Genomic DNA, 25202 nt, shown 5'->3' on the forward strand with positions numbered 1-25202 from the left:
ATCACCCCAACTCGGAACATTAGGCATAAAGTCCTTACCGAACTCTTTTATCTCTAAGATGGCTTCTTCAGGAAAACCAACAAGCATCGGCCCAACCGTCTTGGGGTCGAATTTATATTGGGGATTCGTTACCAAGGTTCAAAAATTTTCGAAACCCTAGTTGCACCCCCGAGCCCAACTCTGATCCCGAAGGTATGGCACATAGCTCAATTGCTTCAGATAACGCTTGAGCTTTGCCCGATCCGTGTCATATCTAGCCCTGAGCCTAATTAAGAGACTCTCTGAGTGATCCTGCGCCTTAACAGCTTTATTCCTCTCGGCCTTAAGCCTTTCAACCTCATCTTTCAGTTTGTCCTTTTCGGCTTCGGCATTCATAGCATTTTTGCACGCTTCGGAGCATTCGTTTTGCACGGCCGACAAACGAAGGGACAACTGATCTGCACGATCCAGCTCGGTAGAAAGGCTTGCGACAGAACGTGTGTACCGCTCATTGGCCTCCAGTACTTCTTTCTTCAAACAAGCATTGGCAGAACGCATCTCGGATATAATTGAGTCCCGAGATGCGAGTTCCTCGTCCTTAGATTGAAGGAGGGCCTTCAGTGCCGCAACTTCATTCTCCAAGCCCGAGATGCGAGCTTGCACTTCGGGAGCAGGAGCAGGTGGGGGCGCTGGACGATTTTCGTACTTCTGCCAGAGGGCGGTCATCTTCACAAGAAGCTAAAGAGAAAAGTAAGCAAAGTCAGAATCAAGATGCGGGTAGAATGAAAAGGCCTGGTTTCAGAAACTTACCTGATAATGAGAGATAAGAATGCCTTGAGCAATCTTCTCGGGAGAAGACACCCCTGCATTTCCCAGATACCCCTCGGGAATTAGGTTCTTTATAGCCTCCATTGGATGACCCAGAAGGCCTCTGCCCAAAACTTCAAAACTAGCTGAGACCCGAGAGGAGGAGCTAGGACCCACAGGAGGTACAGCCCCTGTACTTGGAGCCGCTTCGGACCCATCAGATCTTAGTCTGGAAGGGCTGGCCTCAACACGAGACCCGCTCCTAGTAGAAGACTCGGGAAGCACACCTGCTTCAGGAGTGATGTTCTCGAAGTCGATCCGAGACTCTTCAGGCACTCCGAGATGGGGAGTTACTTTGGGTTGACTTGCACCCTGTACTTCAGAAGTGGCGCCCGGCATATCCTGATCAACCGCTTCCCGAGAAGTTCTAGGCTCTTCGGTATTTTCAACCTCAGGTGCTCCAGTATGAATTTCAAGTTGTACAGGTGCAGAACATGGAGCTTGGGGGGTGGCATGCCCCGTTTCAAATTTTTCGCGGGAGGTGGTGGAGTGTCTGGACGTTCCGAGGAAGGAGTTCGGAGAGTACCTTCAGCTTCAAACTCCTCAACAAGAGGCTCATCTCGGGGGGTGCCAACTTCCTCATCCCTCTCTTCAAAAGATTCACCACCTGAAGCAGTGGGCTCTTGACGCACCTCTTCGGCATCAGAAGGTCTTATAACCGCCTTGCCCCACATCCGCTCGGCCTCCAAGATCTTTTTAGCAATTCGGTCCTGGGCTGTGAACTTCCGCTTTCTGGCCGGATGTTTTACCCTGCGCGTGACTTGTATGTCTCGGGCCTCAGGAACAGTCTCATCTCCTTCTCCAGATCTCTCTGGTTCCGGGGCAGTCACTGTCGAAGTTCCGAGAGGAGGTTCCGCAAAAGAAGTTTCTGCACCCTGTTCACCCTGATACGATGCCTCGGAGCCAGACTCATCCCTTAAAACAAAGGAAGGAGCAGCACTAGCTTCTGGTGTAGGAGAAACTTCTGGAATGAAACCCTGAAAACTTGCAGATCCCTCTTCAACGTTCACTCCAGATGACGGAACCGAAGGGGAGTTCTCCTTGCACCCAAGGCAGCTAGAGGAATGTTCTGTTTCTTCCGCAGAGGGACATCCTTGGGAACTTCTTCGGAACTTTTGAATGGCCTCTTCTTAGAAACGGGCTTCGGAGATGGAGGGGCGTCATTCCTCTTCTTAATAGCCCCTCTCTTGGTAATTAGCTGTTTGTCTCGGGATGTCGTATCCAAGAAATTGCCTTAAATTCTCCTTGGTGACAAGGTTATCAAAATCAACTTCTTCTAACTTGTCAGCCTTGACCCTAGCAGCGGACCACCCACTTATCTTCTTGACATCCTCCAGGTCGGATACACTGAGTGAAGGGGGGTCGCTTCGGTCAGGTCATAGCAATTGCCAGGTCCGAGGCATCCTACGGTCTTCAGGCAGAAGAGTGCCTTCAGGGCATTCCCACTCCCCAGAAACCCTGAAAAATTGCATTTCCCAGAATTTGTTGTTTGTTAGCCCACTTTTGAGCTTGATGAAGACAGGCGGGTGACGAACACAGAGTTCAATCATCCCCTCAGAAGATTGTCTCGGTCTGTAGATGTTAAAAAAATTGCAGGATCTTCATCTCCTTCTTCAACATGAGCCTCCAAAGGATGTACGAAGCGAATAAATACCTCCAGGCATTAGGCATAATCTGACTGGGTGCAACCATCAGAAAAAGGACGAAATCCCGAGCAATCTCCGGAAATGGTAACCGTAGCCCAGCAAGAAACATCCTCTCATACAAGGTGATGTCGCCGCCATCAATAAGCCGAGCTCCAGGTGCTTGATAGAACATCCTCACTGTTGGAGGAATTTCGTAGTTCAGACGAAGAACACCCTCATGCTTCGCAAAAAGGGCGGTTTCCACCCTTCTCTCCAGGGGAGAGAGATCCACGAAGCCGTCGGACCTTTTCGTTCGAGCCCGAGACGTAGCAGGGACAGCCGAAGCAGCTTTCTTAGGAGCCATGGAAGAAAGAAGAAAAGTAGAAACAGAGGATACAGAGAAAGAAAGGAGTTTAAGAAGAAGGCAACAATGGAGGATCGAGAGAGAGAATAGGTAAATGACGAGGAATGAACAGTGAAAGTGTTCAAAACTTTAAATACCCCCTCCCTTACGTGTCCAAAATACCGAAAGGCGCCATCATTTCAAAATTTCCGAAGTTGAAAAGGCGTGCGTTCCGTATTCAAGAATTAAATGCGCTACCTCGATAGTACCGTTTCATGATGACAAAGGACGGCGTTTCAGAGCTGACGTCGTCATTGGAAAAGAAGCGGCAAGGTTTAAATATTTGAACTGTTGAAAAGACGCGCCCTTCGCAGTAGCAGGTACAGGTTGGCAGACAGAAAGTAATTCTCTTATTTCCATTTATTTCTAAAATCAGAGAATTAGGGGGGTAACTGTTAAGGATAAAATTAACCCTAGAGACACGTGGATTTAGAAACATCTCGGAGTCACGTCTCGGACATTTGTTCCGCCCAGCAAAGAAAAGATTGTCTAGGTATAAAGACGTCTCGGACGTATAAAGACATCTCGGAGGTATAACGACGTCTCGGTCTTCACATTCCAGGTTACGGTATATAAAATATCCCGGGATCTCCTAGTCTGAACGGAGCAAACATATCTCGGGTATTTGTGTCTCGGAGTAATAACGCTTCGGGGTAATAGCGCCTCGGGGTAATAACGCCTCGGTTGTGATCTCAATTCAGCACGACAACATCTTGGAGTAACAACTCGGCCTTACACAACCCTGTTATGGTGCGGCGATACCTCGAGATCTCCAAGTCGGAGCGAACATATCTCGGGTATTATCACCTCGGAGGTTGGCTGAAGTGTGCCGCAGTTGTCTTAGAATGCGATGAGGATAGAATCCCAGAAGATCAGGGATAAACCACAATTCCATAATTAATGGGATAAGATAGTTATTGATACGGAATCAAGTTTAAAGAGGTACAAACGCAATCAACTTCAGACTCTACAATCCCATTCGAATTTCCTGAAGATATGGTTAAAGTTCAACCAAACTAAGACTCAAACTCCTAATCCAACTAGGCATCAAGAAGTCTGGTGAGACCGCAAATCTGGCTTATAAATAAGACCGTCACACCAGGTATGAAATTACGAATTCTCTGAGTTCTTGAGATTGAGATTGAAAATACTCTTCAGAAAATTGATTTGAACTGACTTAGGTATCGAAGTGGGCGTAGTTGGCACCCCCGACGAGTTGTTTGTTCTTTTTGCAGGATTGAAGTAGTAGATCAGAACCCAGCAGCGAATCACCAGGCGACACGTCATCATACCGGAAACTGTACCAACAGGTTTGAAGAGAGGATCCCAGGGAGGTCAGAGCTCGAAATCCCCAAAGAACGGAAAAACTCAATCTTGGGCAAAAGGATCTTCTCAGGATCAAATAAAAGCAACAGTGGATATATCCTGACAAGTTTGGAGATCTAGGTATTGGTGAATCCATTTTCTTTGAGAAGATTAAGCATTGAGTCTGGTTTCTCTGGGTTCTCAAAGTTCACTCTTTGGGATGCTAAAGTAGCAGATTTTGGGGACAACCCGCATGAGTTTATGAGGTAAGACACTCTAAAAGAATGTTTTCCTTCTTGTTGTGTTTCATTAGATTCCAATAATCCTATCGATGTGAATGATTTTAGAATAAAGAAAGCATTTTGCTGAAAATACTCAAATTCGGACCTCCTACTTTTGGGGAAGAGAAGCTGTCTTGAACAGAGAAGAGCAAACATTGTTGACTCACCGAGTTTGTCCGATTCAGTCTCAGACCACTTCTTGTTTATCAAGAGATCCTCTCGAGTGCTGGATTGGGATTAAGCTGGACATGTCAAAATTCCATCCGGGAATGGCGGTGTCTAAGCTATTTCTTCCAGTGCTTCAGAATTTGGGATTGTTTGGAAGTGGTCTATTGACTATTACGTTGTAGTCATTGTTTTCACTTTTCGTTTTCTATTTTTAAAATTTTGAAAACAATAAAGAAAAAAATGTTTAAAATTTGGTAAAAATTAGGGCTAGCAATTTTGACACGACATGACAACTCGACACGAACATGACACGAAATTAGTGGGTTTGGGTCTACCTTAAACGGATTTGGGTCTTAAACGGATCGACCCGTTTATCTCAGTTTGGCGAAAAAAAAGAAGAAGAAAGAAATGGGATTAGATTTATTGTCTACTGATTTAGATTATTAGGTTATTTAGGTAATTGAGGTTATGGCCGAAAAGCCCTAACTTCTTCCCCTTTCTGTCTTCTTTTCTTTCTTGGTTTCTCCTTCAAGCTTCAGCCACGCCGCCCTTTCTTCTTCAGTTCCCGATGAATGGCAGCGAGGGTGTGGGGGAGTTTGGACGGGGATTGGGGCTGGGGAGCGTGCAGTTCAGGGACGTTAGCGGTGCGAATCAGGACGTTTCGGGGAGTGAATCGAGTGATCCAATGAGTTTGGACTTGAGAGCAAATCACGGCGGTGGTGGTAGAGGCGGTGCTAATGGCGGTGGTGTGAGGAAGCGGTGTGATTTGGATGACGAGTCCACCAAGGGCGTGCGGTATGTGTTCGAAGTTCATCAACTTTTCTTTATTAGCTTTTTTAGCTTTGCTAAATCTATGGACAAATCTAGAATTGATTGAATGAATTGAGAAATGGGTATCTGAGTGAAATAACTTGTAAATCATGTTTTAGTTCCCAATTTGATGGTCTGTAATTTGAATGTATAATACCATATGGAGTTCAGAGAATGAAAACCCCCTAAAATCGAGTGTTTGTGGATGTTTACATTGTTTAGCTTAGATTATTAGATTAGGGTCAAACGGGTTTCACGGGTTGTGTCTGGTGACCCATGAAATTATCGTGTTCATGTCATGTTTGGAGCCCCGACCCGTTAATATAAACGGGTCGTGTTTGGGTTTAACTTAAACGGGTCGCAGGTCTTAACGAGTCATGTCGGGTACCCATTTTGCCAACCATAGTAAAAATACCCTTTACATCATCCTATATTTAACCTCTTTTTCAATCTTACCTCTAAAGTCAAAAAAATTGTAATGTACCACAACTAAGTTTTAAAATTTTTTAATGTTATCCATCCATTATTTAAATCCATCACTTTTTACAAAAATAGACCCACCTGTGACGCACACGGGATTTTATAAAGAGAAATGCTTTGCAAAATATCCTAAAAAATATTGGAGTGACTGAAGCCACCACATGGACCATTTGGGGGTGGCTATTTAGCCAGTCTGAGGTGGTTAGCCACCCTATGACCCGTAGAGGTGGTCCGGCCATCCTATGTAGCCAAATGGTGGTGGCTTCACCCTTAAGGGGTGGCTATGAAGCCACCCCCATTTAGCTAGCCAAGAGGTGGCGAACTACCCCCATTGGTGGGTGGCTCAACCCTTCCACATTTTGGCCACATGGAGGTGGCTGGCCACATGGAGGTGGCGAGCCACCCCCATTTGGTGACATAGGGGTGGCTGAACCATCCCATGGGCAATGGGGGTGGTTCGTCACCCTAGGCAGGGCGAATGAGGGTGGCTTTCTTAGGTCAAATGGGGGTGGCCGGGCACCCTCAATTTTATTTTTTTTTTGGGTTTTTTTTTTCTTATAAAATTGGGATATTTTGGGATGCATTTTTCTTAAAAATCTATGTGTGTCGCATGTGGGTCTATTTTCATAAGAAAAAACAGACTTACGTATTGGATGGGCAATATTAAAATTTTTTAAAACTTAGTTCGGGTTCATTGCAAATTTTTTTTACTTTAGAAGTGAGATTGAAAAATAGGTGAAATATTAGGGGGGTAAAATGTATTTTTCCCTTAAAATTATGTTTGAATAGTTTGAAAAAATGTAAAACATAATTCTGAAAACATATTAGGGAGAGTGATTCCATTCTCAAAAAATTGAATTTGTTCTAAAATTATTGTTTAAATTATTAAATGTGTTATGCCGTTATGGTTTATCTTCATGTAAATCAAGAAAAGCTAATAATTGAAAAATATTTTGGTGGCAAATGATTAACATGATGAAAATGATTTTACGGAGGAGAGGTAACACTGTACTATGAAATTCAGCTCAATTTCACGGGATATTTATGGTTGGTTTGGGTTTTGTGCGTTAGATTTTTGAAATTAAAATTGAATTCTTATTTTCTTTGCGAATTTTAATGCAAGAAAATGTGTTTGAGTGATGAATATAATTTATTTATTTATTTTGAAATTGTGTTTGGGTGTTGGATTTTTGAGATTAAAAATTAGCGTTTTTTTATAGTAGAAAATGATTGGATGTATGAAAAGTTATGTATAATAATTGTTGTTATGAAAAATAGTGTGTAATAATAATTGAAATAATAATTATTTATTATAAAAAAATTAATTAATTTAAATAATTATTATTTGGGTGGGACCCATGCAATATTTTGTACTTTGAAAACCGGCTTTAAGTGTGGAGTGGGACCCATGCATAAAGCCCTTTTTCTTTTGAATTTTGCTTGAATTTAAGTGTTTTTTCGGGTTGAACCCAAGTGGCTAGGTTTTGAAAAAAACCCGAAAATAATCTTGATTCTTTTCGGTTTCCAAACCGATCATTAAATTTTTCTTACAAGAATATATTTTCTCGTAATATTATTTTATTGTTAGTGTGTCTCTAAATAATTAATTGTGTCAATATCTTTTTTAAATTATAAAAATAATGTTAATGTCTACCTTAATAACAAAAATATCATTCATAAAATAAAAAAAAAAAATCTTAAAATTATAATAAAAAAAACTATTTTGTTAAAGAAAATCTAAAAAAAAAGGACAAACCCTGGGGTCCTTTATTTTGTTCCCTTTATAATTTTAAAATTTGTTTGTTTGTTTGTTTGTTTGTTTTTTTTTTTCTTTGAATTTATATGAATTTTTTTCTAAAACATTTTTAAAACCATTTTTATATTTTTGGGGCCTTGAAGGGCACCTTGAGTCATTAAAGTTTGTTTGGGAACAATATTTGCTACGGTGTTCGAGTTTTTCAAAAACATATCAGATTTATCTCATTTTTTTTTTTTTAATTTTATCTTAGAAAGTTAAACTATTTAAACATATTTTTTAAATTTATTTGTCTCAAAATTTACACACTAAATTATAGTTAAATTTATATTTCAAAATATGGTTAAATACATATTTGCCCCCTGTGCTTTACGACTTTTATTTTTTGCCCCCTCAGTTTCACTTTTTATCAATTTTGGTACCTGTGGTATATGAAAAGACGGAAATGGTACCTCTGTCTGATTTTCTGTCCAAAACTAACGTTCACCCACGACATTTTCTGTCATGTTGTTGTCTGGATGTTGTTGAAAACGATGTGTAAAGAATTGGGTTCTACGCTTCAAATTTTTAAGTACCCAATGACGTGGGTGGACGTTAGTTTTGGACGGAAAATCAAACGGAAGTACTATTTTCGTCTTTTCATATACCACATGTACCAAATTTGATAAAAAGTGAAACTGAAAGGGCAAAAAATAAAGATCGTAAAGTACGTATGACAAATATGTATTTAACCTTTCAAAATAACGAACACTCAAGCATGTCATATTGTTACTTTTCTGGGTATGCGTAAAATTTGCGCATACTTTCTCCTATTTTCTTTGAAATAAAGAAAAAAACACAAAACAAAATCACAAAAACATTTTTTTTTTTAAAAAAAAACTGAAACTCGAAAGCGGCGCAACAGGCTAGTGCAAAGTGATTTATTAAGGTTTTGGGAACGAAAGACAGAGAGAAAGGCAGTTGAAAGAAGGCGTCAAATGGCAGGGTCTACAGGCGGCACTGGTTCCTCGAATCCCTCTTCGGCTCCACCTCCTCCTAAGATCCTGTTAGCAAAGCCTGGACTGGTCACTGGCGGACCGGTTGCTGGCAAGTTCGGACGTGGCGGCGCTACCGATGATGAAACGGCGTCGCTTAGGTCCCGCCTTCCTTCAATCGGGTCCCTCAACCTCCTCTCTGATTCCTGGGACTTCCACATCGATCGCTTTCTCCCTGTACTCTCTCTCTCTCTCTCTCTCTCTCTCTCTCTCTCTCTCTATATATATATATATATATATATATATATAGAAAATTGAAGAAGTTAAATGAAGTTGAAAAGCTTTTAATCTAAGGACGTTATTTGTAATTAGGATTTTAGCCTAATGGAACTAAAGAAATGCTAGAAACCACATTTTTAGCTATTGTACAATGCTTACGTACAGTTAAAACATTCCTTTGGATCAGTCTGGTTTTAAAAAAAAAAAAAAAAAAAAATTTCAAGAGTTGGTTGCTACCACGGAGCATTGTGAAATAATTATTGGATAAAAATGTGGTATATAGCATTACTCATGGAACTATTACATGGCCTAGTTGAGTTAAGGTGTAATTGTTTTGGAAAATAAATCCTAAAAACTTGAAATTGCGTATTTCATATATTTTCCTCCATTTTTCTCAGCCACCAAACAACTGTGGAAGTTTTTTTTTTTGGATGAATGAAATTTCATTAACACAAAACAAAGCTACACCACACTCTAGCATTAAAGCTAGATCACTAAGGAAACACTCAGACAACCAAATCTGTCAACAATACACCCAAAATTAACATCCAAACAAACCTGTCTAACCCATCAACTAACAGTTCAACCAAAAGCTAACAACAATACACCAAAACTCTATCATTAATACCAGTTATCAAGGGTAATACCCCAATTTATACAGATTTTTATTTACATTAATATCACTTCTCCTGAATTTTCCTATACACCTAATTCTATTATTTACATCCCAAGCAACATAATGTAACAGTTTCTCTTCAGCTCAAGGTGGTTTACCATACCTAATGTCATTCTGGTGTCTCCAAGGATGATATAAGTCAGCACTCCAGCATAGTTTGCATGTGTTAGCCTTTAGGCTCTTATTTCTCCATTCCCTTACCCCCAGTCTCATGATTTCTGGCTAAGTAGAAGGAGGATCAAGCACCAGGTTTCTCCTCATAAGTTCCTGCCTTAACCTTTTGCTATATCCACAATCAAAGAACAAATGTTCAATACATTCCATAAAACTTCTGCAATACATACATTGCACCTCTCCTCTATAACCCCAGCTCGCCTGTTTTTCTCCGGTTGTTAGACCATTCCTAATAGCAAGGCAAAGAATAAAAGCTTGCTTAGGAATAGGTAAAGAAAACCAAACCAGTCTCCAATACTCCACTTTAGGCCTTCTATTACGAATTTCTTTCCAAGTATCACTGCTAGAATTCACGTCACCCTTTTTGTCCTATATGGGTCTCGTCCAAGACAAGTGTGTTCAGGGTGAAGTCTTATTTTGGTTCTATGATGTGTTCTGGAGGTAGTCGGTTCCCATGGAAGAGTGTATGACGGTTTCAGGCTCCTCCGAGGGCAGCTTTCTTCACTTGGTCTGCAGCTCTGGGCAGAATTCTTACCTTGGACAATCTCAGGAAGAGGCACATAATTATTGTTGATAGATGCTGTCTTTGCAAGCGGGATGGGGAATCAGTGGACCATATTCTTCTGCATTGTGATGTGGCCTCAGCTCTATGGAACAACATTTTCTCTCGCTTTGGTATTTCTTGGGTCATGCCTAGGAGTGTGCTTGTCTTAGTTGCTTGTTGGTGGAAGTCTGGGAGATCTGGGAGCGCTACTTCTGGGAAGATGGTGCCTATTTGCCTTTTTTGGTGTATTTGGAGAGAACGAAACCTTAGATGTTTTGAGAATCTAGAGAGCTCCCTAGAGGAGGTGTTAGAGTTGTTTCTCCATACCTTGTATGTCTGGTCGATAGCTTATTTGTACCCATTATCAATCAGCTTTGCTGAATTTCTTACTTCTTTTTCGCTTTCTAGTTAGGTGTTTCCTGTTGTATACTTCTAGTGTACATAGGGGTGCCTTACGCTTTCAATAAAACTATTATTACTTATATAAAAAAAAAGTATCACTGCTAGTATAACCCTTATTCTTTGATGTCACCCAAAAGGCTCTATCTCTATCACCAATTTTCACAACAGACAAATTGCTTTGTATTTTGACAAGATCCTCAGAACTTGCAGGAGGCCAGTTCCATTCTTTTCCAAGCATTACCGTAAACAGTTTAGCATCCAGTTTACTTCTAGAGTCATAAACCGCCCTATAGCCATACTTCTCCACCAAAACACCATTTGGATGCCAATTATCTAGCCATAGATGAATTTGAGTTCCATCCCCCACCTTGAACCTCAAGAACTTCTTAGCAACTTCTCTCATTTTCAAAATCTTTCTTAGCAACGGGGTAAAGCTCTGAGCTTTACGTTCTGTTGGTTTGATGTTTAGAGAAAGAAAACATGATCTCGGGTGAGCCAATTGGTTGTGTTTTGCTCAGTTGAGGTGAAGCAATTTTCCCGAGTTTTAAATATGAAAAAAAAAAAAACTGAGATTCAAGATGATAATATAACTGTTTCTCTCTCTCTCTCTCTCTCTCTCTCTCATCCTTTTTTTTTAACCTATGCAGTTTCTGTGCAACCAAACCAACAGAGAAAGACCGTTAAAGAATGAGATAGAAGTAGCCTAATGACTTGTGTTAATTTTGCAGTTTCTAACTGAGAATACTGATTTTATGGTGGTGGGAGTGATTGGTCCGACTGGGGTGGGCAAGTCGATTATTATGAATGAGCTTTATGGATTTGATGCAAGCTCTCCCGGTGAGTAGTGATTGTGCAGTGTTTATTATTTATTGTGTTTTTAATAAACCAATTAGGGCCCAAAAATCAATGCTACCATTCAATAATTTAGAAAAAGTTGGGAAAACAGGTGAGAAATGGAACCTTGTTTTTGGTCAGAACAAAATGGAATTGAAATTCAATAACTGCATGCTATGAAGGGAGTGAAGCATTCCATCGACTTTTGGCTGGGATGCTTAGGAGGGAATGGAATGGGATTGTAGGTTCCGTTTCCTTCTATCATTTCCTTTGAACACATCTCCTAGACAAGGGAATAGTATCCCACCATTCTCTTTAAGTTTTTAAGAAAACATTTCTGTTTCTGTTGACTTTGAATTTTTAAGAAAACACTACCTAAAAATAAGATGAGGAAAAAGGTTTATACTGTGGAATTGCGACCTAGTTCTGCTCTATGGTCATTGGTCAATGACACTCATGGAAGGAACAAACACATACTGAAGGCTAGAATTAAATGCATATTTTGACTAGGCTGTGTTGGGCCTTTCTTAGTATTTACGGCATTGTGGATAGGATGATCCTCTTTAGCCTTTTGCATTACTGTATAGTTGTATCTTTGTCTTGCCGAGGTTCTTGTCTAACAATGCCTTAAAAAATGCTGTCAGCCATCTGTCCATTTTATCTATAAATATTTTCTTTTAGGCTTCATGCTGCTGTTATTGTGACAGTCAGAATCAATTCAGCGGCAATCTTTTTTCCTTCATATGTGGATAATAAGCATTAAAATTTTGTTCATCTATAGAAAAAAGTTTTACTTAGTATGTGCAGGAGCATCATTAGGTACTTCAATAAGATAACTATAATATACTAGCTTACAGGAATGCTACCACCATTTGCAACACAAACAGAAGATACTAGGGCAATGGCAAGGCATTGTACTGTGGGAATTGAACCAAGGATATCTGCTGAACGGATTATACTTCTTGATACCCAGGTTTTATGCTAATATTTTTCTTTTGTTTAATCATATCCTTTTCTTTGTTGTAGAAACAAGATGTTAATTTTTCTTGTCTACTCCATCAATGATGTAAAAATGTTAATTAATATATGTATCATGTATTCCTTCTCGCTATACATTGAATCTCATAAATGAAGCCACAAGTTGAGAATCATTTAGATCTTCAAGAGTTGAAGTAGATTTGGGAAGCCAAAACTTAGAAGTAGGAACTAAAGAAAGCTTTATGATTAATTTTTTTTTTTTTTTTGATAAGTAGAAAGCTTTATGACTAATTAACTAATAGGATCGCGAGACGCTCAAACTGATTAAGCAGAACAAGACATCTTTGCTTTGATCCTTTCTTTTTTTTTTTTTTTTTTTTTTTTTTTTTTTTTTTTCCATTTACATATTTGCTTTTCCAATTGGACTTCCAGTCATTATGGTGATTGTATCATAAATATTTAACATTTGGCATGCTATATATACACATACTATTTAATCATGAATTTTATATTCCTAAGCAATTTGTCTTTTTGTATATCCTAAACACTATAGAAAGACATTTTCAAGTAAATATTTGTTGTGGATGAGTAGTAGAATGTCTAATATTGAAAAAAATTAAGGATATCGTTGATGAAAATTGATCATAAAGATTAGCCTGGCCAAGTCAAAAATGGTCCCTGTGGGTATTGTTGAGAATATGGATGGATTGATGGTTCTGAAGGGGTTGATGGTTCTCCCGGAGCAACCTTTGACCATAGCTTCTGTTTCACACTTTGGGGGTCTTGCACAAGGGGAATGGGGAGGGTTTTTAGACTTAATGGTTCAAGTTGATGCGGAGCAGCGCCTAGAGGCTTCAGTCTTCACTTCTAAGTCTAAAGGGAGTCGTGAGATGAAAAACTCAGGGCACGACCAATTATGATGCCAGGAGTTCTGGTTCTAGTTGGGGCAACGCAAGTGGGCACTTGCTGTGATGTAATAGTCTTTGGGTTCTGTGGGCTGGTTTTGTTGTGTTGATTGGGTTTCCTCCTGTTTTTGGGTTTCGAGGGTGTTTTTTTCTCTCTTTCCTCTTTTTTTTTTTTTGGTATACTTCCTGTATGCTTAGAGGCGCCCTTACGCTTTTTATAAACTTTTTGCTTACCTATCAAAAATATGGATGGATTGGCTGGCATTTTGGATTGCAGGGTTTCTTCCTTGCCTTTGAAATATCTTGGTCTTCCGTTGGGGGGTGGGGTTTTTTTTTTTGGGGGGGGGGGGGGGGGGGGGGGGGGCTTTAATGCCAAATCTATATGGGACAGAGTTATTAAAAAGATAGAACGTCGTTTGGTTAGCTGAAAAATGATGTACTTGTTTAAGGGTGGTAAGGTTACCCTTATAAAGAGCACATTGTCCAATTTGCCTACTTATTTCTTGTCCCTTTTCCCTCTCCCTGCGAGTGTTGCAAATCGCATAGAGAAGCTTTATCGTGATTTCTTATGGGGTGGTCTTGGTGATGAGTTCAAATTTCACTTAGTCAACTGGTCCAAGGTTTGCTCTCCAATCTTTGAGGGAGGGTTGGGCATTCATAATTTATTGAAATTCAACCGTGCTCTTCTTGGGAAAATGGCTTTGGTGCTATGGGCTTGAGAGAGAGGCATGGTGCAGAGTTGTGGTGGACGCCAAATATGGCAGTTTATGGGGTGGATGGTGTTCTAACGAGCTAGTTGGTTCGTATGGGGTAGGGGTTTGGAAGAATATTAGAAGAGGTTGTGGGATTTATTCTAGTCATACTAGGTTTGATGTGGCTGATGGCGTCAATGTTAGATTTTGGCATAATTAGTGGTGTGGAGACAAGGCCCTTATAGAAGTCTTTCCAGACTTATATGGTATTGCCCGTGTTTAGGATGCTTTAGTAGCGGCTCTATTGGAGTATTCTGGTGACTCACTTCAATGGAATGTAAGCTTTGCTAGAACGGCGCATGATTGAGAGGTGGATGTTTTTGCCTCGTTCTTCTCTTTCTTGTGCTTTGTTATAGTTAGACGGAATGGTGTAGACAAGCTTTTATAGTTCCCCTCTAAAAAAGGGTTGTTCGACGTTCGCTCCTACTATAGTGTCCTTGTTGGTAACAATGTCTCTCCCTTTTCTTGGAAGAGTATTTGGAAGATGAATGTTTCCTTGAGGGTGGTCTTTTTTGCTTGGTTGGTGGCTCTAGGTAAGATTCTTATTATGGATGATCTCAGACAACGGCATGTCATTGTCATTGATAGGGTTTGTGGATCATCTTTTCCTCCATTGTGAGGTCCCTTGTGCCTCATGGAATGACATTTTTCAATCGTTTTGGGCTATCTTGGGTGATGCCTAGTAGTGTTGTTGACTTGTTTGCTTGTAGGCAGACTGGTGGGAAATCTCGGAGTATTGTTGTGCAGAAGATGTGCCTTCTTGTCTCTTGTGGTGTCTTTGGAGGAAAAGAAATGACAGAAGTTTTGAGGACTGTGAGAGATCGTCTGCGGAGCTTGTGTCTTTCTTCTTTTTTACTCTTTTTACTTGGACAATTGCATTTGTAGCTCCTTGGGAGCTTAGTTTTCATAATTTTCTTGCTCTTTTCTCTCCTTCTACCCAAGTGTTTTCTCTTGTATACTTGAATAGCGCTTTTCGCTTTTAATGATAATTCGATTACTTATCAAAGAAAATGGAACCTAAAGATATGAAAAAGTAGTAAGTTTGTGGGCATCGCGGCAATATATAATGAAAGCTAGCTGAAGCAAGGCATGCACCTTTAAAAACTGCTTGAAGGATAATGAATGTAGTCAAGTATTTGACAGACCATGTATAGGACTGGCCTCATGTTCTGTGGGTATCCAATTGTCCTCCTTGAAGTTAGCTTATGTGCCTGCATCTTTGTGTATTTTATTTTCGGTAAATGATATCTTCTTCCCATAAACTATCAACCATGTGGCCATTTACTGCCATATATTTTAACTTAGTACAACTCATACTTCATTTTGAAGTTTCAGTGTTAGTTTATTCTCTTTGTCCAAATCAACATTTAAGTTGGATGGAAAATATGCGCAATGCATAACTTGCCACATCATGAGAAAGGAGTCTTAAATGTTAAAAGAAAAAAAAAACATCAATTTCATTTTGAAATACTCCTTGTGTTGATTACCAGCGTAAAATATAAGAGTATCTTTATCTAAATAAATGTAAAATGAGCATGTTTGTCAAGGGCAATTTAGTTATTTGACGTACTTTTCCATCAAATTCAATGGTTGATTTATATGTAGGGGGAATGGATAGAAAAAACTGACACCTAAATTTCAAAATAGGGAATAATGTAAGAGTGGTAGTTTGTGGGGGAAAAATGATATACGGGTGATAGTTTGTGGCCGAAAGTGTCATCTACCCCTTAAAGAGCATAGTAGACACATATAATGAACTTGATACCCCTAGATGTTTGTACAATTTTGGGCGTCGGACTAGGTTGAGAATAATGCTTGAAAATTCAATCTGGTCGATCGACCTGACCAAAAACCAACTGAAATTTGTCGGTTTCCAGTGTTTTATCTGGTTGTGTTGGATAGGAGGTTGGATGGTGGGTGTTGGAAACCTGATCATTACCTTTACTATTGACAGTATTTAATAATACATTTTTCATTTAGAGCTTCATGCTTATTTGCATTTTTCCCAACCCTAACCTTTGCCTCTCTCTCTCTCTCTCTCTCTCTCTCTCTCTCTCTCTCTCTCTCTCTCTCTCTCTCTCTCTCTCTCTCTCTCTCTCTCTCTCATCCACCTTTCTGCCTCTCTCGCTTTGCCTCTTTCTGTATGTCAGTGTCATCCGCGGAAAACCTACTGAGCATAGACTAGACTCTTACCTCTCTACTTCCCTGGTTCAAAACCTACCAACATTTGTCTCTCGATCGGCACTGCAAGGCCCCAACCTCTTGATGGCACTGGTCATACACACCAAACACCAGATTGGCTTGGTGGCACTCATGGTGTAGATCGACGTCCCAAATGTTGTGTTAATCCTGCTCAAACTGACAGGCCATCAATGGAAACTCATTAGTGTCAAAGTGGTTCAATAGCTACATTCCAATCAATCAGTTCAGAAGGTGATTTTCGGCGGCTAACAACCTACCAACATTTGTCTCTTGATCGACACTGCAAGGCCCCAACCTCCAGATTGGCACCGCTCATACCCCCCAAACACCAGATTGGCTCGGTGGGTTACCTCATGGTGTAGATCGACATCCCAAATGTTTCTCAAACTGAAAGACCATCAATGGACACTCATCAGTGTCAAAGTGCTTCAATAGCTACCTTCCAATAAATCAGTTCAGAGGGTGATTTTCGACGGCTGACCTTTGTTGGTTCGGCCATCGTAAATGTTTGGTAACCAATCTGTGGGTGTTGGCGCCTAGCCCTAGGTGAGGCTTTTTCCTTGTATTGAAAATAATCAGCAAGACAGAAAATGGTAAAATATGTGGTATTAGAGATGTTTCTGTTGGGGATTAAATATCACTGCAATATCAAGTATTCAAGTGTATTGCTGACATGCAATTTCTAGTGCTGCTCCCTATCTTAATCTTCATGACTTGAGAATTTAGGAAATGGTGAATACTAATTAACGTGAAGGTTAATTACTTATTTATATTTGTATCCTTTATGGAGATCGGGGGATTAGTTGGGAGCGTTGTAGTCTAGACTTGTATTTGTTCTTGGTAAGTTAGCTTTTACAAGTTTCTTTCTTTTGTGTCTTTTGTGTTGTAAGAGGCATAGTGTCATGGTAAACATCTCTTCCTTTCTCTCTCTCTCTCTCTCTGTGGAAAACAAGTCAAGACACAGTATTAGCCATCTTGTCAATTACATTTTTGGCACATTATACAAGGATTTGAAAGCTACACTCCTTTTCTTTCTTTGTCTTCCTTTTAATAATTTTAGGCATTCTCTACATTGTCATGCATATTGGAGTACTTATGTTTTCTCTGTATTCATTTATGACGTATTATTCTTGACTTGCAGTCCGTGTTTAGTCCTTCTGTTTTGGCTGAGATTATGAGGCCTGATGGCTCATCCACGATATCAGTTCTAGGTGGCGAGTCTTTGTCTGCTGAATTGGCTCATGAACTTATGAGTATTCAGGTAACTTTAAGTACTTAGTAGTGGGTTTGTTAATTTCATTGTTTGTGTAAAATAAAAGAAAGTTTTGTGAAGACGTTTTGTGGGCCTGATATTTGCTTTTGTCATGGATTTGTCTTTATTGTGGTGCAATGAAGCACATATTGACAGCTTTTTGATGTTTGAAGGTCTAATGAACTTGTCCTTTTTTGCCATGCTGCAAGGAATCCTTCTAGCTTGGTGTTATACTAGCATCCATTTGTAACGTATTACTTGTGGTGTCGGAAGGAGTTCATGATTACAGCATGTGGCGATTGATGTTGACAGTATGACCCTCATCTTGGTTACTGCTTCTTATATGTTCTATATATTTTTAGAATTGCTCATATGTAGGCAAGATCTGTTATTTCTGTTTTTGAGTGAATCTTTTGATTTTGTTTAGAAATTCTCTAATATCCTAATTTTTAGGTATGGCACGCTTGCGACTTCTGTTCAAATTAATGTCTCAGATTTCTGTTCCTTGCATGTTTGAATGTGATTCCTACTTTCAAATGTGGCTTGGAATCTTATCTAATATTTAGATTTGATCTAGTCAGAATTTCCGATTATTCCCCCTTAAACACCCCCCCCCCCCCAAAAAAAAAAGAAAGGGGAAAGGTTTGCAAGTGGCACATTTTTTTTTCCTTATAAATTTTTTTCTCACCTTCTACTCAATTCTTTTATGCATTTGCAATTGTTAATATCCTCCTCTCTTTCGGTAGTGCCCATGAATCATCCTCTAAAAGCCAACCCACATGGTGCATTCATTTGTTTAAAAGCTGGTGGTCAAAGTGGTTTTTTTCCTCAATTGTTAGAGGACCATAGCTCATGTAATCTGCTTTTCATTGTTTCATTTTTTTTTCTTCTTCTTTCTATCTTGCCTATTCTCCATCTGAAGTTTAAATCTACTTGTATTATGGATGCATAACAACTAACAAGACTCATTATTACATGGGAAATTGAAAGTTGGATTGAAGTTAAAGGTTTAGTCTATCATCAGTGGGGTTTTTTTTTTTTTTTTTTTCCCAATAAGAATATAGGGGTCTGATTAAGTAGCATGGGCAAAATCATATTTTCTGTGTTGGTAAATGAGAACCTCTCAATAGCTTTTGGATGTGCATTAACTTTTTCTAATTGTTTTTGTGGGAATTCCTCTTGTATTTTTTTTGGAATTATTTTTTACCCAATTATCTTTTACATCACTTCTTTATACAGGTTGACTTGTTGAAACATGGCATACCTGACCCATCTTCAATACTCCCTTCTCATTCCCAGAGCTCCAATTTGGGGCCTGAAAAGGAAAACAAAGATAAAGTCCATAAAAGTGAAGAGTATATGGCTGCTCCAGTTTTTGTCCATACAAAGTGAGTGATCTTTCTTAGCACAAAAGATAACATGTCTCAATGTTATATCGATGTCATAAATAGAGAAAATAACTACCTTGCCTGAAAAGGAAAGCAAAGATGAAGTCCATAAAAGTGAAAGAGTATATGGCTGCTCCAGTTTTTGTACATACAAAGTGATTGATCTTTCTTAGCACGAAAGATAACGTGTCTCAATGTCATAAATGGAGAAAATAACTACATTTTGACTTTAAATAATGCTAAAAGTTAGAAGAAAAAAATGTTTGAAGATATAAAAAGAGCAAAGAAACAATCGAACATGAGTTGATCCACTTTTTTGCGATAACATAACATAGTTGCAACATTTTTCCAATTCGAACTTTCTTTTGTCATTTCAAATTCTTTTACACCCTTTGTTCTTCTATATCTTGTTTTGTATAGCAGAATAGAGCTACAGAAGCAACTAATCTATTTGTGCTTTGCTGTTTGCAGATTGGATGACCAAGATCTCAGTCCACGTGATTTTTCCCAGCTGAGGAAAGCCATTTTACACTATTTCAACATGTCTTCGTTTATGAGAGACAAATCTAGAAATATGAGCAAAGGTCAACCACTTTCTTCCATGGCTTCTGGTATGCAGAGTAATGATCCTGATTTTACTTGGCCGGATTTGTTTGTTATCCCACGTAAGAGCAAGGATGACTTCCCAAGAGCTCAATATGAAAGTTATTTTTCTACGCTGTGCAAATTGCGGGATCAGGTCTCTCTCTCTCTCTCTCTCTCTCTCTCTCATACACAAGTATCTCGGAGAAATGCACACACATATGAACCATTGATACAGATACAAAACGATATATTTCAATTCTTGAAAATCTACAATATGGCAAGAGTATGTTGATTAAGAAATCTAAAATTAACGCTTTTAAATATATGTACAATAATACATGTGTGTGTATATTTATTAATTTTAAGTTTAAAAGATGCATAACAAACATGAAAAGGCATAAAATAGGTACAAGTAATAACACTAATTTTGAAACTATAAAGGATAAAAGAGTTCATAATTTACAACCCATGTTTCACAGCTATAATGATTTTGAATTTTGGAGGTCTCTAACTTTCTACTTATCAAAAAAAAAAGGTCTCTAACTTTCCAAAGCATTGGCTCTCTCGTCTTCTAAATTATTTTAACCTTCACTTTTTTTTTTTTAACAAACAATAAGAGTATACATTTCTCTCCTCCATGAATACACCCCCTTTTGTTTCTGAAGAAAATTCAGTTTTTTTTCCCAAACATATCCGCATCCTAATTGCATCCATGCTGTATTCATGAAAATATATGTATATTTCCCTGTATTTTTTTTTTTTTTTTTTTTTGCCTTGAAATATATGAGCAGTTTTTTTGAAGTGATTCTGTGGTACAGGTTCTATCCATGAATTGCCCACCATTTGCAAGGACCGTATCAGAACGAGATTGGTTGAAGAATTCTGCCAAGATTTGGGAACTCGTGAAAACCTCCCCAGTAATTGCAGAGTACAGCAGAACACTCCAAAGTTCGGGTCTTTCTAATCTTTCTAGGAGGTAGCCAAATTAAGCCAAAGTCTTTCAAACTTGTATTTGCTAAATCAACCAATGGGCGGTTCTGTTGATTATTTGGGCACATTTAGTTTGTGTTAATGTTTTTATTTATGTAAATGATCTTGAATATTATTTGCTGATGGCGAATGAAATCTCCTACTTCCTTTTTCTCTTTTTATTTATTTTCTTCCTATTTCTCGATTGGGAGGAACAGGAGTTTTTGAGCTAAGGGGGGTTTTATTTTAGTTATTTGGATTTTTTTTTTTTTTTCAATTTTATATGTTGAAAAATACTATACTTACAATTTTTTTTTTTTTTACAACTCTTTTATATCTTTTTGATGTGCCAGAATGCAATTGGAGGGTGTTTAATTTTTTTAGTGGCTGATGTGGTTCCAATTACATGCTGACATATGTCAACAAGTTATAAAAGTTATAAAAGAGTTGTAGGTACATCACTAATAATTTTTAAGCTAATATGAAGCATGTTTCAACCAAGTGATGAAAAAAGTTTTCTAAACTAAGGGAATTCTTTCAATCTAATCTATTAAAATGATGTCTTTAGAGCATGCAATTTTCACGTGCATTCTTAAAAATGTATGGAAAAATCATTTAAAAAATGTAGCTATAATAAATCTGCCTTAGCAAAAAAGAGGGGCTGTGAAATGTGCTATTTTTATTTTTTTTTCCTATTAAAAAATGTGTTATTCTTGCTTGAACAAGGATAAGTCTTTTCATAGTCAAGATTGTATTTTGTTGCATCTAACGGTGCAAATGATACCACGTTATGAATACGTTACAATGTTAATTAAAGATTTTAAATAATGTGTCGTTCACTTTTAAACGTTACAAAATAAAATAAAATGGCTTTCTCTATATTTTCAATTGAAATAGGGAGGATTCTATTTCTGAACTTTGGTCTTTCAAATGTGATGAGTTCGTATAAATGCTCCATCCCATTTTATGAAGAGGTCTCTCATGCCCTAAAGCATTTCCAAACTAGCCGTAGGGCACGTCCAACAATCTGTGCATAATTAGCTAGATGTACTGAGTTGAAACCTCGTCTATTTCCTGTCTCTTATCATGATCATCATGCAGGGGCAAGTTTCTACTATATTATATGAATTTCAAGACTTAACTTCATCCTGCATTCTCAAAGATTATGATATTCCATCAGAAAGATCATACCACTTGTTGAAGCCATACTCGGATTCACTAAGAGACATGCTAGCAATAGATTCACGCCAAACCACCAACAAAAGGAAAAATAAATGAAAGAAACATGCAATAGAACAGGAATTTCGTGACAGTCTGGTTTCCCAGATTTTTTTTTTTCCTATTTGTTCTCTTAATTCAATCTACCGACGAAAATTCAACTTCTATGAGTTACAGATAAAATACTCCAACGACATGAGTTCAATTAAATTTTCTGTAGTTTCACTTCAGAGCAGCAATCCTATGAAGGGAGAGTCTTTGTGATCACATATTTGCTACAAAGTGCAGTACCTCTCGCATTTCAATTGATTTATACTCATAATCCGAAGCGTACCTATTTGATCAAATTGGGACCACAGAATTGTAGTGCTCGCCAAGCCCAAATGCATGCCTATGGAATGATAGCTTGATACTTGAATTTGATGAACCATTCCCACCATCAGATTTGTACTCCTTCCCCATCTCTACATCAGGGAAGGACCCTGAAAATATCATGATATGTTTTCTAAGGCAGTGAGTTAAAGCACCAAGCTCTAGTTGCCCTCCCCACGCTGCTGTTGACTCCACCTCTTTACAGTAAGACTCGAATCTCTCTGCTAGTGAATTATCAGAATCGCCTTCTATCGCATTATCTGAAAGGAAAAATGGGAGGAAATCCGACGAATGTTTCCTCATATAAGTAGCCACCATTTCTCGAAGGTCTTGGTACGTATAAGGAGATGAACCGCCAGATAGGAGCGCTAACTGGTCCTCAACAGCTCGGTAGAGGCAGTGCCCATCCGGCTTTATTTCATTAACAGTCAAACCAAGGGGTTCAAGCTTTCTTTCCAATTTCTCATTTTCAATCATTCGTTCACTTACAATGTTGCTCTGCTCTTCCTGAATTCTTTGCTCTCTATCTGCTTCTTGCTGAGCTCTCTTCCCTCGCCTCCTTACACCCTTGCTGGGCTTTGATTGGTCAGGTTGACTGGCAACAGAAACCCCAGCTATGGCTTTCACCAAATTGTCAATATTGCTTTTTCCACCTCCATCATTACTGACATAGCCTAATGAAGCAAGTTCTTCAGCATGTTTTTCTTTAAGCTTAGCAGAACTTTGAGATATCTCTTCCTCCACCTGCTTCTTCTTAGCTTTCTGTTCAGCTTTGCTACCTTTGGCTGCTGCCTTTTTCAGTTCAATTTCCTTGTTCTGCAGTTGTGATATCTCTTTCCTACACAAAAATAATAGTCATTGTGAAATAACATGAATCAGAAAAAATCTGGAACATTAAATCCAGCAATTCTTACTGACAAGCCTCAATTACCCACCTACTACAAGATAACAAAATAAGAAAAAGAACTACTTTTCAACCACTGCTTTGCAGAGCAAAAAGCGCTTGACGCATGCTATAATCAAACTCACCACTGATAAAACTAGATCATTATCCCACAACGCAATAGACATGAAGGCATACTTGCGGGGCATTCAAATGTTCAAAGTTTGAATCAGGCCATTGTCTTATAATATCCCTTTGTGCTTGATAAAACTTATTAAGTCTTTCTTCTCCACAAGTTTTTGAAAAGGGCACAAGATATTGGTAACCTCACCTCTGGTATACTATAACATGGCTGTGTTTATTTTTTAGGGATAAATACAAAATCAGTCTCTGTGATTAGCCTAAATTACAAATTGCTTCCTGCGGTTTAAAAAATAATTCATAGGTCCTCAGGGTAGGCAAAAATAACAATTTAATCCCTGTAGTCAAATTTGGAACTAGCCAGAAACCATCATTGTTCCAAAACAAAAGGAATCAACATTAACAGAATCAAGAGAGATGAAATCAGTGTTTGGATTTGTGATGAACAAATCACCTATGCCTAGCAAGCATTTCATCACGAGTTTCTTGTTTCTTTTGCGATGCGTCATCAGAAGTTGCTTCAGATGTTTTATCCTCTATTTCTTGAGTGTCAGCCATTTGAGCAACCCTGCAAACAAGATAGACAATAATGAAGCGCACAAGATGGAAGCCTAAAGCCTGTCCATGCAAATAACTGCTTTAAAATGATCAATGATGGGCCTGAAAAGGATAGCAAACAAAAAACATACAATCTAATTAAATAAAATTGAGGAAACCTCCATTCAGTGAACTGCATAAGTGTATAGAAGCTATCTTCAATTTCTTTATTTTTTTTTCTGAGAGCTATCTACAATTTCAACCTGCTAGTATGTACACAGTTTTCCATGACCCAATACAATATACTTGTGAAGATCAGGCACTATGTTTTCACCTGTGAAACTGTTTAGATATATGGTGCAACTTGTTCATAACATAGCGCTCTAACATATTAGTGAGTTCCAGGAATCACAATTGTCTGAAGTTTACAAATCAAAAACCTTTGCTTCATGTAATTATGACACATATACCTATACCACTGAAACATTGTTGCAAACACATGATGATTTCAAACTATATATATTTGGTACCATGAGCAGCTGCAGCATCAAGAACATCGACCACCGACAGTCGAATGACATGAAGTATCACAAAAACAAAAAAGAAAAAAAAAAAAGAATTTGGTTCATTTATATCTCAAAATAACCTAAAATCAACTAAAACCACAGTTAGGAAAATTTTAGTGTGTGTCCACAACAGGTCCACAGCCAATTATCTAACAAAAAACATGGGTTCTGTTCATTTCAACCAAAGGTTCACAATTATTTTGAACACTTGTCCTGATATAGCAAAGAGCATCTAACAAACTATCCCTTACACAGGTTCTCAAAGTTCACTCTCTGGGATGCTAAAGTAGCAGATTTTGGGGATAACCCGCATGAGTTTATGAGGTAAGACACTCTAAAAGAATGTTTTTCTCCTTGTTGTGTTTCATTAGATTCCAATAATCCTATCGATGTGAATGATTTTAGAATAAAGAAAGCATTTTGCTGAAAAAACCCAAAACAGAGAAGAGCAAACATTGTTGACTCACCGAGTTTGTCCGATTCAGTCTCAGACCACTTCTTGTTTATCAAGAGATCCTCTCAAGTGCTGGATTGGGATTAACCTGGACATGTCAAAATTTCATCCGGGAATGGCGGCGTCTGAGCTATTTCTTCCTGTGCTTCAGAATCTGGGATCGTTTGGAAGTAGTCTATTACGTTGTAGTCGTTTATCCTTTTCGTTTTCTATTTTTAAAATTCTGAAAACAATAAAGAAAAAAAATGTTTAAAATTAGGTAAAAATACCCAAATATTTCACATTTTTTTCAATCTTACCTCCAAAATGAAAAAAAATTGCAATGCATCCCAACCAAATTTTAAATATTTTAATGTTATCCATCTATTATTTAAATCCATCATTTTTTACGAACATAGACCCACGTGCGACACAAGTGGGTTTTTAAGAGAAATGCTTTCCAA

The 25202-nt window shown here is 38.5% G+C and overlaps 2 protein-coding genes across 4 annotated transcripts; one reads left to right on the plus strand and one right to left on the minus strand.

Moving 5' to 3' along the window:
* Positions 1 to 8597: 8597 nt before the first annotated feature.
* On the plus strand, positions 8598 to 20770 carry LOC133852315 (uncharacterized). 2 transcript variants are annotated; one of them, XM_062289052.1, is made up of 8 exons: positions 8598 to 8885; positions 11452 to 11560; positions 12415 to 12530; positions 17536 to 17655; positions 17868 to 17957; positions 18886 to 19034; positions 19506 to 19773; positions 20438 to 20770. In XM_062289052.1, exons 1-8 carry the CDS (start codon positions 8652 to 8654, stop codon positions 20597 to 20599), a joined length of 1248 nt encoding a protein of 415 aa, XP_062145036.1. In that variant the 5' UTR covers positions 8598 to 8651; the 3' UTR covers positions 20600 to 20770. The 2 variants fall into 2 exon arrangements, with proteins under 2 accessions (XP_062145036.1, XP_062145037.1); XM_062289053.1 differs by lacking the exons at positions 11452 to 11560; positions 12415 to 12530.
* Positions 20771 to 21859: 1089 nt separating this feature from the next.
* Positions 21860 to 24952, minus strand: LOC133852203 (OVARIAN TUMOR DOMAIN-containing deubiquitinating enzyme 5-like). Of its 2 annotated transcripts, none has more exons than XM_062288906.1 (3): positions 24771 to 24952; positions 23657 to 23767; positions 21860 to 23016 (listed from the first exon to the last, which is right to left on the minus strand). In XM_062288906.1, exons 2-3 carry the CDS (start codon positions 23758 to 23760, stop codon positions 22149 to 22151), a joined length of 972 nt encoding a protein of 323 aa, XP_062144890.1. In that variant the 5' UTR covers positions 23761 to 23767; positions 24771 to 24952; the 3' UTR covers positions 21860 to 22148. The 2 variants fall into 2 exon arrangements, with proteins under 2 accessions (XP_062144890.1, XP_062144889.1); XM_062288905.1 differs by having other exon boundaries at positions 23657 to 23770; positions 24773 to 24951.
* Positions 24953 to 25202: the final 250 nt, after the last annotated feature.

Source organism: Alnus glutinosa, chromosome 12 (assembly GCF_958979055.1).
Source record: "Alnus glutinosa chromosome 12, dhAlnGlut1.1, whole genome shotgun sequence".
Classification (NCBI taxonomy): domain Eukaryota; kingdom Viridiplantae; phylum Streptophyta; class Magnoliopsida; order Fagales; family Betulaceae; genus Alnus; species Alnus glutinosa.

Excerpts from the sequence above, each read along its gene's own strand:
- LOC133852315 (XM_062289052.1), top strand. The coding sequence starts at position 8,652 with ATGGCAGGGTCTACAGGCGGCACTGGTTCCTCGAATCCCTCTTCGGCT. Across the intron at positions 8,886-11,451 it reads ACATCGATCGCTTTCTCCCT|TTTCTAACTGAGAATACTGA; the intron begins GTACTCTCTCTC and ends TTAATTTTGCAG. Across the intron at positions 12,531-17,535 it reads TTATACTTCTTGATACCCAG|TCCGTGTTTAGTCCTTCTGT; the intron begins GTTTTATGCTAA and ends CTTGACTTGCAG.
- LOC133852203 (XM_062288906.1), bottom strand. The coding sequence starts at position 23,760 with ATGGCTGACACTCAAGAAATAGAGGATAAAACATCTGAAGCAACTTCT. Across the intron at positions 23,017-23,656 it reads GAAATGCTTGCTAGGCATAG|GAAAGAGATATCACAACTGC; the intron begins GTGATTTGTTCA and ends ATTTTTGTGTAG.